The 17,445-nt window shown below is 38.9% G+C and overlaps 1 protein-coding gene and 1 long non-coding RNA gene across 2 annotated transcripts; one reads left to right on the forward strand and one right to left on the reverse strand.

Moving 5' to 3' along the window:
* Positions 1-4,653: 4,653 nt before the first annotated feature.
* Positions 4,654-5,004, reverse strand: LOC110677275. Its single transcript, XR_002501078.1, has 2 exons — positions 4,923-5,004; positions 4,654-4,859 (listed from the first exon to the last, which is right to left on the reverse strand). It is a non-coding gene; the product is annotated as an uncharacterized LOC110677275 (long non-coding RNA).
* A 568-nt stretch (positions 5,005-5,572) lies between these two features.
* On the forward strand, positions 5,573-17,058 carry LOC5574704 (U1 small nuclear ribonucleoprotein 70 kDa). Its single transcript, XM_021841537.1, has 6 exons — positions 5,573-5,889; positions 5,974-6,156; positions 6,307-6,451; positions 15,157-15,405; positions 15,473-15,835; positions 16,307-17,058. Exons 1-6 carry the CDS (start codon positions 5,746-5,748, stop codon positions 16,534-16,536), a joined length of 1,314 nt encoding a protein of 437 aa, XP_021697229.1. The 5' UTR covers positions 5,573-5,745; the 3' UTR covers positions 16,537-17,058.
* The last annotated feature ends 387 nt before the right edge of the window (positions 17,059-17,445 follow it).

Raw genomic sequence — 17,445 nt, forward strand, 5'->3', positions numbered from 1 at the left:
TAGGATCGAATGAGCAGTGTGGAGCAAAAACGATTTTTTGAACCACTCTATTAGGGTACTTTATTGTAAAACGAAGTTCAAAATTACCATTTACCTGTTGTTTAGAATGATAATTTGGTTTACATTGATTAAAAATATCATTTTAGAAAAGTTTTGAACTAATGGCACAACAAAAGGGATAAAAACTGTTTATGATTTCTGTAAACTATATATTGTTCGTTTTGTTGAGGAATAGATTCTCGTGCACATTTTGAACGTGGAAAAATAAATACTCACATGTCAGTTTCTATGGCACTTTAATAGAAGCACGCAACTTGCATTCAATGTACAATCCAACATAATGCGTTACATGTGCGTTACTTGTTGATTTTGTTAGCTACGACGCCATCCAATATATGGCAAACATGGTGGGCAAGGATGGAAATCTAGTGATCATGATAAAACAAATGATGCATCGTGGTTGTTCTTTGTCATGCGATCATAGCAACAACGATAAACCCTTAGTCGTCAAGCCATCACAACAAACTTCGCTCCGCGAAAAATGAATCGCTCGGCATGTGTGCTAACGATCAATTGTTCGCAAACCGAATTCATAAATTTTGGAAGATTTTCACGCTTTCACTCTGCGATATGACTTCTAGCATACCATTTTTGATCCTAAAGTCAATTGTGCATGGAATGTGAGAAAGTTTATCCGTGAATTTTAAATTGATTCACATTAATCGCAACTTGTTACAACATCCGACAAACCCTTTGTCCTACGACAAACAGTTTATCGGATGCTCGATATATCTATGATTAGCGCGCGTGGTGAGGTGTTGAAATCATGTTGCTGCAAGAGCGATGGCCCTCTTGGACCGTTCAAATACCGTGTTGTTTGTCATTAGAGCTGATTTTTTTCCATCCTTGATGGTGGGAGAATATTTTGGTGTGACAAAATTATTTCGGTGTGAGTCTATTAGAGGGCAAAATCCTCAATACATTTCAACTAAATTTCTATCAGAGCTTACGAGTATTATCTATAGATTGGATCCAATGACAAAAATAAACGTTATTGTTCGAATTATAGGATTTAATAGCAAAAATCATTGGAAAACTGGCATTTCTCATAACTTTACCTAAATTTCATATATGTCCACTAAAATATTTCCCAAATGTATTTCACTACATCTGAACATCATAATAAAGCATTTCAGTAATCAAATAGAGCTTCTACCCGGATAAAAACGTATCATTCAGTGAATGTAATAAACCATTAATGTACAATATAACGTATTGGATACAATACAGCGTATTGGGTCGTAAAATTTTTAATAAAATCTTGTTTTTATTTAATAACACGAAAAAGCATGTTATTGTAACTACTTTAGCAATTTTTCCCGCTCCAATAATGGCTATAACATGTTAAAACTTTAATTTAAAAATTTAGTTCATAAATGAACCTTGACACTTTTGATCATGTTTGACGTTCGCTTACTCGACAAAAACACCACAGGGGTTTTAGATCGACCACTGGGGTTGTTCCTATCTGACATTTCGTAAGGGACACTAAAATTGGGACAGGGCTTTAGGACCCTATTGTAATTGAATGTCGAAGCAATATTATTCTTGTTTGGATATACAATGGATCATTGAAGGTAGTTTTTGCCAGTGCTCACCGCATCAAAACAAAGGCGACACTGTATATGGGATTTAACATTGTGACAGCATTGCTGTTCTGTCAAACACACAAGGCTACGGTGGCGCTATCTATGCTTTCCATAGCGGCCGTTATTTTAATGATCCATTCAAAAACAATATAATATATTGTAACAGAACATTGTATTGTTTTTAATTGGTTTTATACCTTACAATTTTGGTCAAAATCCTATTTTCGCGTAAAACAACTGTTGCTTTTTTCTATGTAGCTTTGCTGAAAGATATAAATAAAACAAGTTCAGAAAGCAAGAAATGTTGGGTGAAAAATATTCAAAAAGTAAAAATAAGTAGTTTTTTCGAAGTCACTTGACATTAGCTGTAACGACGTATGCAACCATGATACAGTTCGTTGAATTGTTTTTGTATTGTACAACAATACAAAAATTGCTAATCAAGACATTACATGAACATTATATCGTATTGTATTTTCAAAATGTTTGTATGAGAAAATATCTATATTTGTATTGTTACGATACTTAACCACCCATACATTATATTGCAAAAATCTCATATACCATACAGTGAACTGTTCAAAACAATATATTGTACTGTAATTGTATTGTCATTATACATATACTGTATTGTATTTCCAATATATTGAATGGTACTGTTACAATACGTTATATAGTTTTTGTATTGTATTTTTTATCCGGGTAAGTTTAGTTTTGTACGTTGTGCGTATGAATTTTTGTAGGTGTACGAATATGGAATTGGGTGAATTTTAGACATCAATTCAATACTTTTCTATCAATCCAAAGATGAATGTAAATGGAAACATTTTGTGATTGGCAAACAATAGATGACACCTGTTACCTTCAATGTGGATAAAGTATTTGTAGCTCAATACTTCATTTAATAGTTTTTTACTAACTTGATGTGGAAACAGTATCCTGTACGAATATGAAATTGGGCCACTGTATATAATATACAGTGGGGATTCGCTCGTTGGAGGTCCGCTACATGGAATGACTCGATGGTTGGATGTTCGCTGGTTGGAAAATATTCCAACTAAAAAGCACTCGAATGTCAACATAAAATGTCAAACTGACTTTGACGTCTAAGTACCGTCGCATTGAAGTCTCCATATATAGAACAAATGCATATGTATATGTGCGTCTCGTGACGATTTGCTCTCCAGATGCGTTAGTGTGGAGCATTTCGCCAGCTGTCAGTCGTTCCAACTAACGGGTCGGATTCGATAGATGGAAGGCAGTCGTGTTCCAACCAGCGAATCCCCGCTGTATTATATTATACAGCTGTAAGGTTACTTGGGTACCTGCTTTGCTCTTGTCCACAGTTGATCAGCAGAAGTTTTATCGTTTGATTTTGTATGAGGAAAGGCATCTAACTTCAAATTTCTCGTAAATGAAAGAATTAATCGAAAAAATATTTGGTAGGCGTGATAGTCATTATCATCACGTACAACCGAAACCAAATATTTTTTCGAAAATAGTTCCCAATTTTCAGAAATACTTCGTTAGATGCTCTTCGCCATACAAATATTTTTGGCGATACCTTTTAGCGCTTTTTCGTGCATAGGGTTTGTTCATAAATTTCATAACGCTAAAAATGGCCATTTTCGACACCTACCCACCCCCTCGTAACGCTTTTTGTATGAATATTTTACAAATTTTGTATGAGCCGTAACAGCACGAGGACACCCACCCACCCCCTTCAGCGTTATGAAATTTGTGAATGGGCCCATAGACACTAGCGCATGTGCGATACTATGTGGAGAGTAGCGATCCAGGCCATTAATGCAACCCATTGTATATGGGACTTAACTCGATAAAAGTCGATGGTCGCTTGAATATCGAGTCATTCGTGTGTACGAAGGTACGGTGCTGCCATCTGGGAAAAGTTTGCTCGATGCGTGAAGCGTCGAAAATTTTACCCGGCAAGGTATAGGAAGCGAAATTTCAAATGCTCATACAAAATTAACTACAATAGTTATATAAAATCTTTTCAGTATATGTTGATATACTTTTGATGGGCTACATTATAGGCATATAATTTTGAGTTTTATATTTTTTTCACAATATGCTGCTGATTCTATAGTTGATCAATAGTCTAACCCCGTACACTTAACAGAATTTAATTAAAAAGTGTTTTGAATTTTTTAGAAGCATTTGAAAATTGACTTCCTATGCTTTGCCATGTAAAATAATCGGAGCTTCACGCATAGGGTCAACTGTGGTAATTACCTTCGTAGACGCGAATGGAGAGTCGACTGCATTATCAACTGTGGTATATTCATTGGTCATACACGGAGAAATATTTTTACCTAATTTTTGAGTTTACTTTACCCAAAATTAAGTATATCGATTATAGTTTCAACCCAAAATCTCTCGGTTTTCTCTTTCTCCCACACGAATGTTGTCAAAAATAGAGAGAGCTGCATCTACCCAATGGGGGTACTTTGGCCCAATAAGCCAAATTTGGGTAAATGCAACTTTTCTTATGTTTGAGTCGAAAGAACTCAATTTTGCGTTAAATCAACCCAAAATTGAGTATATTTTTCTAATGGAATTAAAGCCAAACTACCTAGTGGGGACCTTGGAAATTTAGCCAAAATTGAGTTATTGGGCTCAACTACGGAATTGCGTTGAAACAACCCAAAATTGAGTTGAATTCCGTCTCCGTGTACTGTTAAAAATTTCGATTTAGAACATGAATGAGTTTTACTGGATTTTTTTTTCATTCACGGATGTTTTTTATTATTACACACGGAGAAGCGAAACAACTCAAAATTAAGTCTTTTTCACTCATCTTGACAGCTAAGTGGAATGATTCAAAATTGAGTTGTTTGTAAAGTACTCAATTCTGAGTCATTCCACTAATACATTGAATTGAATGATTTTAACTGTATTGCAATAACTGTATTTTGGATCAAAAGTACCCAATACTGAGAGTTGTCTTGAAGCTGATTTTTTAAATAATGAAATAGGTAATTTCTTTGTTTTTAATTATTTCCAAAACATATACACAACTTCACTAACTACATTTTTTTTGATCTTAAATAAACCATACAAAATATGAACAATTTTCATTTAATGAATGCTGGCAATCTGCTCCCGGTCTTCCGTTTCCGAGCAATGCTCTCGTTGTTTTGGGTTTACCGGCAGGACATTCCTACGTCCACTACGATCATCGTTAGGAGACTGTAATGTTAGGAAAGATTGAGGTTAAATATCTCATGGCGTAGATAAAATGAAATAACAAACCTTTACAACCACGGATCCCTTAATAATCCTTACGTCCCAGGGTGGCAGCTAAGTTTTTACGCATCTGTTGAAAATATAAGATGTGATTATATTAGAAATTAAATTCGAAAACTTTCAAAAATGACTTACCCGGACCGCGCCTGCATTCTACCGACGACCAAACTTATTATGATGCACAAATAAATTTTCATCCAAAACCAAGTACTGGATCAATACTTGCTTTTGCAGAATGCGAAGCAAAACAAAATAAAAATTGAACGCTTTCAGAGACAACAACTATCAAATAACTCAAAACTAAGTAGTTTCGAATGTACCTCCAGTTTGAGTTAAATGTATTTAAAAGTCAGTATGAAATAATATTCAAAACAGTAGTGTTGTAAAAGTACTTCATTTTGAGTACTTTTTATTTTAAATTTGAGTTGTTTCGGTTCTCCGTGTAAAGTAGAAAAATATGAAAAATGATCGTTCTAGCAACCGAATGGTAAATCAATCAAAAAGTAAGGATTTTAAACACTAATTTTGAATATTAGGACAAGCTCAAGCTCTGTGTAGAAATTTCTTAGAACGTTGACAGATGCCTACCACAGTTGAGCACATCTCTCAAAAGCAGTTTGACAGTTTCGTACCTACTACGGAACGCTGCGGAAACCGAAACCGTCCGCTCATTCTTCATTTTGACGCATCACAGAAAATTGCAAATTTTCATCGGGCGTCTAGATTTTTTGTGAAAAACCGTGGAAAATGTGCTAAATTTGTCCCGTTCAGTGCCCGCATCGTGTAGTGTACGCTCGGTACCGTCGGAAAGTGATATTTTCCTGCCGAAATGACGCAATATTTGCCGCCGAATTTGCTGGCATTGTTTGCCCCACGCGATCCGATTCCATTTCTGCCTCCTCCGGACAAACTTCCGCACGAGAAAAAATCCCAAGGCTATGCCGGCGTTGGGGCGTTTCTGGACCTTTTTGAGGTAAATGCATTGATTGAATCATGTTTATTGTGTTTATAGGGAAAAAGATGGTAAAAATACGGTGTTTTGATTTTTTTTTTTCAGGACCCAAAGGATACTCCGCCACCGACCCGGGTTGAGACCCGGGAAGAACGGATTGAAAGACGACGCCGGGAGCGGGCGGAACAGGTAGCCTACAAGCTCGAACGAGAGATTGCCACCTGGGATCCGAATCAGCTTGCCGAAGCTACCCAAGATCCGTTCAAGACGCTCTTCGTTGCCAGAATTGTGAGTATAACTTTCGAAAATATATTGCAGGGTTGGTAACGGGTCTCATTTTAGAAACAATCTATTGAAATGCAAATCTGAAAAGTCTTTATTTTCAACGTAATTCCGCTTAACAAATTTATAGACAACATTCATGTGTTTTTTTTTCAGAATTACGACACATCGGAATCTAAACTGCGTCGAGAATTCGAGACATATGGTAAAATCGTAAAAATCATTATCATTCACGATAAGGAAACCGGAAAGCCCCGAGGATACGCTTTTATTGAGTATGAACATGAAAGGGACATGCACTGTAAGTATTGCCTTCGCTTGAATCATCTAATTCCAGAGAAAGTTTCTTCGAAGAGGTAGACGCAAGTGACGATTTAAAGCCAATTGATTATCACTGTTACCTCGTTCTCGAACATTTAGAACCGTAGAATTCTCAGCTCATTCAAAAATGACTTCCAGTTAGGTTTCAAAATATGCCCTCCCAAAAATCTCTAGATTCCTTTCCGAGAATTTGAACAATTGAAGCTAACGAGTTATCTAACGAACTTCATTTTTTCGTTCTCGTTCTTCCTGCTACTGCAGTTCCCTGCCTTAGACCAACGACAGTTGTCGTAGACGATAGCTGGAGGTGGCCAACGGCCTATCACTTGATGATGAAAGCCTCACTTTCTATTTCGTAAACGAGAACCTAGCATAATGGGCAACCTGTTGAACCAGCCACCTTACCAATCTCCATCTCCGGCAGGTTGCATTTTGACACGCTACTAGAAAACCTTCAGGTGTATCTACTAAAACAAACAATCGTTTCCCTTAGTGGTTCCATTTTAGATTCATGAAGATGGTAGTATGTTTTGCTTGGGACCGGGTTTATTCTACCCCAGGGCTGCCATTCAAACGGCAAAAGATGGGATTTGGTGGTGTGTCTGGAATGTGGCCGCTTCCGCGTGGGGTGGTGTTAGGTTTGTATGAGCGTGGTAAGACAGGTTTCTAGCGATATGGTATAAAACGATATACGACAGTGCCAATCATACAAAAAGCGAGAAGTAATGCCGGCAACGTGTTCTTGAAAGATACGGAATTTGATCATTTGCGGTTGAAGTAAGAAGTACTGGATGATGTGGTCATAGAGGTAACGGTAGTTAATTTAGTTTGTTTTCGAGAAAAGTTTAATTTACTGATATCTTTTGTTTACTAATCGATATCGAAACTTTTGTCACTTATCGATAGTCTACAGTGACAAATAGTTTCACAAAAAATTGATAGTAAAGTTGTTTTTCATGTCTAACTCGATTATCCCTTGGATAGCAGTTGCACTGGTTTTGTGTTCTGTATCTCGATACATTCCTGACTCGATGGTCCTTTCAATATCGAGTTATGAAGAGATGACTGTATGTTTTTCTACACCATTTCCTACTCTAATGTAGAACATACCTCTACATACATGAAATATTTTAATTATATGTACAAGGCGGACTTAGGTTTCTAAGGTTGACACCTGCCATAGCAGACCTTACTCATAAACCTTCTTTACTTGAAATAAAACACTTTGGCTAACTTGACTCTTCCTAGTTTGACAGTTTCTGACCTTTATTCCAAGGCTAGGAAACTTATTCTAAAATGTACGCAATAGTTACCTGTAGCTAAGCACTGGAAGGATGTCAAAAATTAAAAGTCTTTTTTAAGGTTAGGTCTTCTTAATTGGCTTGAAATGAACATAAAGTATTTTAGTATTTTTTAATGCTGATTGTTATCACTTGGATGTAGACATATCTGCGTTCCTGGTAATGTGTTTAGCCTGTTTATCATTCGGTGATCATTGTAAAACGGAGTAAGAGGAGAAAGGGCCGCACCGCTTTACAACTCGAAGATCCATCTTATTTCAGTATTCATGCGATTATATTCAATTTGAGTGAATCGTACAAATTAAAGTAATTCCTTCCCGCCTACAACTTCTTTCAATGTTTTGGATTGAAAAAAAAAAATGCTATAAACAACATTTGCTAGCACAAAAGTTGTTGTAAATTGTCTGAAGTTATCGAAATCGTAAAAAAAGTTTTGATCGTTCATAATCTTATTCCAGTTCCAATGTTACAATATAAAACTGAATTAGTTTATGTTGGATTCGTCGAAAAGTAAAGATGCTTCATGAGCGTTAAAGGGTTAAAATCTGGTGAGCTCGTTTTATGCTTATGGTAACAAGTTTATATCGTGGCAACTTTACACTGATAAATAAAGTGCCCACCTTACCAGTATTCGAATTTCTCTCATTGATTTGGTTCAAATTATAGTTAACACACTTAAATCTTTTTTGATATTTTATTTTTGATATTTTTTTAAAGTTGCACTTACGAAAATTTGATAATAAAAAGAGTTTTACTCAAAGAAAATGAAAATCAATTTGTATTGAAAAAAAAAAAAATAGTGACAAAAAAGTGCCCACTTCCTTCATGGCCCCAGAAAAGATTATTTAATAATAATAAAAAAGCAATTCAATAGTTAATGTGTCCTCCTTTGACCTTAAGGACTTGCTGGAGGCGCTTCCGCATCCTTTTCACCAAGTTTTGTAGGTGTTTTGGATCTAGTTCTTCCCAGGCGCGCTCCAAGGCTTCAAAATAATTATTTTTGTTGGTAACACCAGTTTTGTCAACCCTGGCATCGAGAATCGCCCACAAATTCTCAATGGGGTTGAGGTCTGGGCTTTGTGGAGGCCATTCCAGCGGTTTAATCCGACCAGACCGGAAGAAAGACATGGTCTTCTTGGAAGTATGCTTCGGGTCGTTGTTCTAGAGAAATATGAATTTCTCTTCAAGGCCCGTCTGGATCAGCGAAACCTCCAGATTTTCCCGCAACATGTTAATGTAGGAATCTGCTGTCATTATTCCGTCGATTTTCACGAGGTTTCCTACTCCACCCCTGAAAAACACCCCCAGACCATGTACTGATAGAAACTGCGTGAGGTGGAAGTTCACTTCCCCATGATTTCTTTCATACCAATCTTACACATTTGGTATCTACCCTTAGTGGAGTTATCCCATTCCTGTTGCCAGCTTCTGAGCATTTCCTCTTTACACGTGTCGCGGACTCCTCTGGTACCTCGTTGATTGAAGCATTGAACATCTTCCTTGATGATGAGCCCGATGGGCGTCATCCCGGCTATGATGCACACGGCCTCTTTAGATACCGTCCGGTATGCACTTGCTACTCTTAAGCACATTATCCTGTACGTGCTTTCCAACCGCTTTAGGTTTCTGCTCGTTCTAAGCGCTTTTGACCAGGTTGGTCCTGCATACCTTAGTATGGATAGCGCCTAGACTTAATCCATTTCTCAACTATGAAGATAGAATGCGCTGCGGTCAACTCTACTTCCTCCATCGATTCACCATAGACCACTAGGGTGATATCGTCGGCGAAGCCAACAATCTTAACACCCGTCGGAAGGGACAGCCTCAGTACGTCATCGTACATCGCATTCCATAACAGCGGGCCCAGGATTGAACCTTGAGGTACTCCCGCGGTAATTCGAACGCTTTTCTGCAGCTCCTCTGTGTCATACAGTAGAATCCTAGCATCAAAATAGCTTTCTAGAAGCTTACATAACTGCACCAGTACCTTGAGGCGGTTAAGTGCGTGGGCTATCGCTTCCCAGCTTGCGCTGTTAAATGCATTCTTCACACCCAGAGTGACAACCGGGCAGTAACGGATGCCGATCCTTTTATGCTCGAATGCCACCTCAGCTGTCTGGACGACCGTCTGGATGTGGAGACGCTTTCAGAGTGTGGAAACGTTCATTGGAATACGCTGCATACAAGGGATACAATGAGGCGGAATTGAAGTTTAAGAAGCTAGTGAAGAGAAAAAGGAATGAATCTTGGAGAAATCACTGTGATACATTGGATTCTCAGATTTCGGTTAGACATCTTTGGAGATGGGCTAAGGAAAGAAAGCGGGAAATTAGTGCCAGACGCACATTGTGGCCAAATGTGAGCTCGGTAGCTTTTAAAAACGCCACTGCCGAAATGAATCAAAAGTGCCCTATTGGAGCAATTGTTGGATCTTCTAGCTCCCGCCTACACTTGCAGCCAACCTATGGAGATATTGGAGTACGATTGTGGGAGACATTCGCTACGCGGAGGATTCTTCACTAGTCACGATCTTAAAAAAGGGAAAGATTTCTCTCCCGGTATTGATGGAATTCGCTACTCAGTGCTCAACAATCTGCCATTCAATGGACAAGTATGTCTCTTGAACATCTTCAACGTTTTATTTGACTGTGGAAACATTCCCGAAGCTGACAAATTTTCAAAATCATCCCAATTTAGAAACCAGGCAAACCACTTGAAGAAGCAGCTTTTTACCGCCCGATAGAATTGGCTTCCTGCTTCCGTAAAACTTACGAAAATATGGTAAAGGAAAAAAAACCGCATGGTACCTAGAACACTTGCGGTTCCCAGAATAAGTATGTGGTTTTCGTAAAGGAAATGGTACTATCGACGCTCTTCACATATTAATAAATGAAGTCCGCACTGCTTTCCACAACCACCAACATGTAGTTTTATGTTGCGTGGATGTGCTGAGCGAATATGAAAATTTCCAAATTCCATTGCTCATTGAAGAGCTGCGAAGAGTAGGTATATCTGGGTTTATGGACAAAAATTCGAAAGACAAAAGGCCGAAAGGACAAAAGGTCGTAACTGATTTGCTTGGTGGCAAATTTTTCCTTCTTTGAAAAAATATTTTCGTCCTTTTGACCCTTCTTTTTTGTTCTTCGACCTTTTGTCCTTTCGAACTTTTATCTTTCGATCTTCTGTCCTTTTGACCTTTTGTCATAGATTCGTATATCTGAAAGTCTCGTCAAATCCATTTATGGCCTCTTCGTTGAACGTATAATATCGGGTCAATCGATAGTCTCAAAAACATCGAAAGAAGCATATGGATTGGATTACCACAGGGTTCTCCGTTAAGCCCCCTTTGCTTCAATATTTTAATCAGCTCGATGATGGTATCTCGTAGTCCTGGGCCTGTCAAGATTGAATTCGCTGATGACATGACCATCATAGTACGAGGGACAAATCTAGGGGATAGTGTTTCCATCATCCAAGGTGCAGTGACCGATATTACGTACGGATTGACTTCAGTGGGGTTGGAAGTATCCCTACAAAATGTTCAGCAATGGTATTTAGCAACCGTGCTCTGGGAGAAAATTCTCCAATCTACATAAACAATACAATGGGAATTGACGCTTATATCGAGCTGTTCGGTAATCCAATCCGCATGGTTATTAAATTAATTAACTCATCACGCGTGGTAAAGATGGACAAATTATGGGTGAAATTATGAAAAAAATTTCAAGCGATGTAGGTACGATAGGCAAACAGTTTCAACACTAAATAAATCGCACTCGTTTTTTCCGCGTGTGTGTAGTAACATGAGATGGATTTCACACCACAAATCAGACAAAACCTTGTTTCCATTGACCTGCCAATCCAAAGGCTGTTACAAAATAATCACCGGTGCTGCACGGCGGAAACTGAAAATATGATTGCTACCAGGTATCCAAATGTGACCTTACTGGGTAGGGATGGATCTAGATCTTCATCAGTATATGGGTATGCGGTGGTTAATCAAACAGGAGAGGCATTGTGCCAAATCAAACTTCCCCCTACGGTGTCGGTGTTCCAAGCCGAACTGTTAGGTATTTGTCGAGCCTTAGATTACATAGAAGCTTGACAGGGATAAGAATTTCTCATCCTGTCCAATGGTCTTAGCAGCCTAACAAGCCTGGCTAACCAAAAGCTTCAACCGAAACTGGTATTGTGGTATCAGACAAGAAAGTTGATTCGAGACATTGAAGAAAGCGTTGAATCCGTTACACTAATGTTGGTTCCAGCGCATCATAATATTGCTATCAACGAAGCCGCATATAGAGAAGCCAAAGCAGCATTTGTTCATGGTAGCCCGGAAACATGCCAATTCTCTTCATTCGACATCTTCTACCCCTCCGAACGCAAAGCAGTGAGCATTTGGCAGGAAGTTTGGAACAACGGCTCTAAAGGAAGATTCTTTCATACTATCCTGGCTGCGGTGACTTCTAATCCGTGGTGGTCTCCTTATAAGGGGTCATGCACAAATTACGTCACTCTCCAAGGGGGGAGGGGGTCGAGCCAAGCGTGACAACCCTTACAATAAAAAGTGTGACAAAGGACAAAGGCGGGGGTTGAAAAAGTTGAAATTTAGCGTGACATAATTTGTGTACCATTCCTAACCTTAACCATCGTCAAAGAGTGGTTCTTTCCAAACCAATTAGCAACCATTCAAGTATAGCCGCTCATCTCAAGAGAAACAATATCATAGAAGACGCTAATTGCGAGTGTGGTGACGGAGCTTCATCACCTGATCACCTGAAAATTCACATACTCACGGTACGAGGCTCACCGCCAAGAGCTTTGGAGAGCCGTTATCAAGGAAGGAGTTGTAATTATACTAAAAACTAAACTAAAAACAGTATCTTGTACGAATTGTTAGCCAACTTTTTCATTCGAGCAAATATCGATCTGTAAAGTGTATCACCTGGCTAAAAAATGTTGTAAAACAAGAAACCAAATATAGAAAAAAAAAAAAGTAAAAATTTGGTATACAAAATTCACAAAATGTTTTTGGAAAAATATCTACAAAGTAAGAAAAACACATTGCCTTTCAAATGCGCCATAGAGAGTAACCACAGAGATATGGACAAAACACTTTTGTATGTTTTTAGAGGGTGAACCCAAGCTTTTGCACGGGAGTGTTTATCCTTGCTAAAAATTCTTTGACAGAAGCAACCATGCTTCCTAGAAAAGGCTAAACTAAATAAATGAATTTAGCTGACAACTAGTCAGAAACTGCAGGTATACTAAAGTATTATACATTATAGAATTAATGCTACGATAAGCAGTTGATGAACATCGTATGTATTCCCGACTGCTTTTTTTTATTTTTATATGTATTGACTACTCAGTATCTAAATCTGTTGCCAAGCTGGCCTCTTTTCTGGTTATTCAAAATGGAAAACTAGCATAAACCGGAAAGCTCAAAATATTAACATCGTTCGCGTTCTGCAAAAGCTCTAAAATTACTCTAATTGTGGCATTAGATCCAGATAAGTATAGCAATTTTACGATTTAGAAAATGAATATTTTATTAAAAAAAATTATGAACTTCGAATCTTATGTGTAAAAGGGGAAAACTAGGTATTTGAGCACCTCTTTCATTCACTTTGGCATGGCAGATCTTCCTATGCCGATTTAGTTCAAACGAAGTGGGCCTAACCCCACCGGTCGAGAATCTTATCGTATTGGATTTTTTCCGGCTTCCTAGGGCATAGAGTATCTTTGCACCTTCCACACTATATACAGTATTGGACAAAACATATGCAACTTTTTCGATTTGCTATACAAAATGACCAACTTTGGTGAGCCAGACCTCAGTTATTTATGGACCGATTTAAAAGAAATTTTCACACATTAGATATAATTTGAATTTTTACATAAAATTGGAATAAATTATTTTTCCAACCACGAGTTTATAAGTTACAAAGGTTTATTTAAAGTGTAATTTCCGACGAAAAATTCAAAACTGTTCATCTCAAAATTTGATAGCCCTACACAAAAACTGTCTTCAGCATACTTGTTCATCTCGTTAAAATGTACAACTTTTCTGAAGATACCATGAAGCTATTCCTCAAAAATGTTAATAACTGTGGAAATGCTCATGAGAACAATAAAGTGAAAAGATAGATCTATCTCTGTTAGGACGTATAAAAGAACTGGTTGGACACCGCATGGCATGGGAGGTTTTTCTATGCCGAATTGTCCAATAGTTTGCAAAAAAAAAGCACTTCAGTACGACGCATATAGGGTAGGATCAGTCTTCTAATTATTTATACATGAACGTCTGTCAAAGTTTTATAATTTTCATAAAAATCGTACCGATAAACTATTTGACTATTTTAGTTTTAAAATTTTTCTTCACAATCGTCCCGATAAACTATTTGACTATCGTTAACTCTTGACCACATTGTACATTCGATCCCTGCGATGGAAGGCCTTCGGGTGTCTCTCTCAAAAGGTAACATATTGAACGTGACGACGTAAGTTGACTTAATTTAACAATTCGTAAGTGTGGCGTACTTTCTTGGAAGTTCGCTCCAATGACATCTCGGGTGGTTGTAGGTACACCCGTTGCCAGCACAAACGATGGTGAAAAACTTTCAGTAAGATGGATACACCGTTCTCGATATATTTTAAATCACCATGTTTAAAATGTAAGAGTTCGCGCCTTGGAGCCCACGCATTAGTAAGTGTGTATCATTTATTTTCCTTCTAATATAATCGAATCAATTTGATTGCGCTCAACATTTGAACGTAAGTATTGTGCGCACCAGGTAAAAGGTTTAAAGTAAAAGAGGGATTTACGATACCGGACCTTGAACTGGAGTACACGAATCCTTGCAAAACGCATCACCCACCACAACCCTATAGATCAATGACAAAGATTAAGCAATTGAATCTATCCCAAGAATTCGTAAGTTGTTTCTTCGTAAGTAATATTACCGGTTCTTAGCATTGGTAGGTATTATTACAATCCAATCGAGTATGATACAAAACGGGTTTGAGACAGCGAGACGAAAGTTTTCTGGTAATGGTAGGATCAGTCAAGAAGTTTAGGATGAGAATAGCTAGGCGTTCAACGTCGATTCCATGTTCGTTATATGCTGCATTCCACTTTGTTGAGGAATTAAATATAGTACAGTTCAATCAGAATCAGATTCTGTTTAGAGCGAATAACTAGGAGATGAAGGTTTATTCTAAGGTCTATTGAAAAGGGAAGTTTTTCCGTCTCATTTCTAATCATCATAGGAATACTTGAATCGAGAACCATTTTACTATCACTATTCTTCGCTTGCGACACACATTTTCGTCCGAAATGTTTTTCTTTGTGCGTCGCAAATGGTTTCTATCCCAAATATAGCCGCCTACAAGCATGCCGATGGTAAGAAAATCGATGGTAAGCGAGTGCTGGTCGATGTGGAGCGCGCCCGGACAGTGAAGGGCTGGCTTCCACGGCGTCTGGGTGGAGGACTGGGCGGAACTCGCCGAGGTGGCGCCGATGTCAACATCAAACACTCCGGTCGAGAGGACAACGAGCGGGAACGGGAACGGTACCGCTTGGAGCGCGAGCGAGAGGATCGTGACCGACGGGGCGATCGATTCGAGCCACGTAAGTTACCTATTGAATATCTGGTTTCTTTCAGAATATTTTCAACTCACCTGTTTCCCTGTTTTAGGATTCGACCGCCGTCGTTCACGATCCCGTGATCGCGAACGTCGTCGACGAAGTCGCTCAAAGGATCGTGGCCGTCGTCGACACAGTCGCGAGCGCGATTATGACGACCGTTGGGATAAGGAGCGGGAACGTAGCCGCGAGAAGGATCGCGATCGGGACCGTGAGCGTGATCGCGATCGCTCCGATCGTGATCGTGACCGTGAGAAGAAGCGCAGACGCAGTCGTAGCCGATCGCGTGATCGCGAACGTGATCGTTCGGAGAAGAAACGTGACAAGCGCGACAAAGATCGCGATCGGGAGCGTAAGGAACGCAAACCGGAGTTCCGAGATGGGGAAATCAAGATCAAGGAGGAACCGTTGGATGGTAAGTGTTTCAAAAAATCTTGATTTTGAATCGCGCAATTAGTGATCATAATAACACGACGAAGCTTTTATCTTGTTGTTTATGACGCTTAACAGTCGTTCAGACGACAATTGCAAAAGCAACCTTCACTGGTATTTGAGACTCCAGGGCTATTAGTTGTGTAGCCTAAACTGTTTAGTAGTATCTAAGTCTCTGACATGTTTCCAATTCCTTTTGAATACTCACCCTGAATACTAAGATGGCCCAGTTAAGTTGGACCGCCCAAATTTGTTCATTCGAACCCCCAGAAGATACTACACGATGTTATCCTTATACATTTAAGAGGGGTTTAGGTTTAACTCCCCCTTAGAGTTGACAAATTCCGCTCAAATTTTCACAGTAGTTTCTGGGGTCCAAATGAACAAATTTGCGGGGTTAACATTATGGGCCACCCTACTAAACACCAAATAATGCTCGTTTCCTCTCTTGCAGATTACCCGGACTACAGTGCCCAGTACACCAACTATCAGGCGCAGGTCAAGAACGAAGACGACGAGGAAAAGTACCGCCCGCACGAGGATGAAGATCAGAACGGAGGTGGAGCATCTCGGATGCGTAGTGGTGGTGCTGGTGCTGGTGGTGGCGCCGGGGAAAACGGTGGCCGCTACGGTGCCGTTGGGCGCGATGACGATGCCTATGACGACCGGTACGACGGTTATTAGGGCTGAGTTGGACGACGAACTTTCTTAACGAAGTCTTCTCAAAATTGATTGTAAATTTCCGCCAGCATTTTGGGCTATCCTGCATCAAAGTTTATTAGGTTGATACTTATCTGACTAAATTTCTAACCGGTTACAGCCACTCATGCACATCAAAGGTTAAGTATTGTTCGTAAGTTCATAACTTTTTTTTAAACTGTATGGCATTTCGCAGGTTAAGTATTTTCAAAAACTCAAATGCTTCGGTATCAGCATCATTCAGTGTTGCTGGATGCTGCTGAGCCTGCTGGAGCATAGTACTTGAACGGTAATTTTTGAAGTAGGTAATGTGGTAACATTTATTTATAAATCAATATTCGTCTTGGAAGAAGGGTTCGCTCATTTGAACTGTTTGAAATCAACATTTGACCTCTGCGATTGGCGTTCAGCTGATGTGGACTAGTTTTCCTTTTAGTGAATAGGGCGGGAAGCTTGTGCACCCCGGCGTAAGTAAAATTTTGAATACAAACGTCTTAAGTGATCGTCCGATAATGAGTTGTGCTTGCATCCGAAATGTCCTACCTATTTTTGTTTCTATCCGTTCCGATAGTAAGTTTTTTCAATGGGCGCCCTATTTGACGATTCAAAGTTCAAAAAAGTTGCAAAATTCTTACTATAAAAATAGTGTTCTGTAAAATGTTCAGCATTTTTTGTGGTGATTTAAAGGTGGCCCAAAGATGATGTAGGTTTCTATGATAATTACTAAGGGAAAATTTTGAAAAACGTTTAAAATACGTTAAGTACAAACTTAGCATCTCATAATGAATATCGAATTTTTAAGAGCACATATCTAGAGAACATGACAATCGTCCGCGCTGAAAATTTGGTCGATTCGTCATCACCAGTGAGTGACCAATGAGTTCGATTTTCAGC

The sequence above is a fragment of the Aedes aegypti genome, chromosome 2, assembly GCF_002204515.2.
Source record: "Aedes aegypti strain LVP_AGWG chromosome 2, AaegL5.0 Primary Assembly, whole genome shotgun sequence".
Classification (NCBI taxonomy): domain Eukaryota; kingdom Metazoa; phylum Arthropoda; class Insecta; order Diptera; family Culicidae; genus Aedes; species Aedes aegypti.

Excerpts from the sequence above, each read along its gene's own strand:
- LOC5574704 (XM_021841537.1), top strand. The coding sequence starts at position 5,746 with ATGACGCAATATTTGCCGCCGAATTTGCTGGCATTGTTTGCCCCACGC. Across the intron at positions 5,890-5,973 it reads CGTTTCTGGACCTTTTTGAG|GACCCAAAGGATACTCCGCC; the intron begins GTAAATGCATTG and ends TTTTTTTTTCAG. Across the intron at positions 6,157-6,306 it reads CGCTCTTCGTTGCCAGAATT|AATTACGACACATCGGAATC; the intron begins GTGAGTATAACT and ends TTTTTTTTTCAG.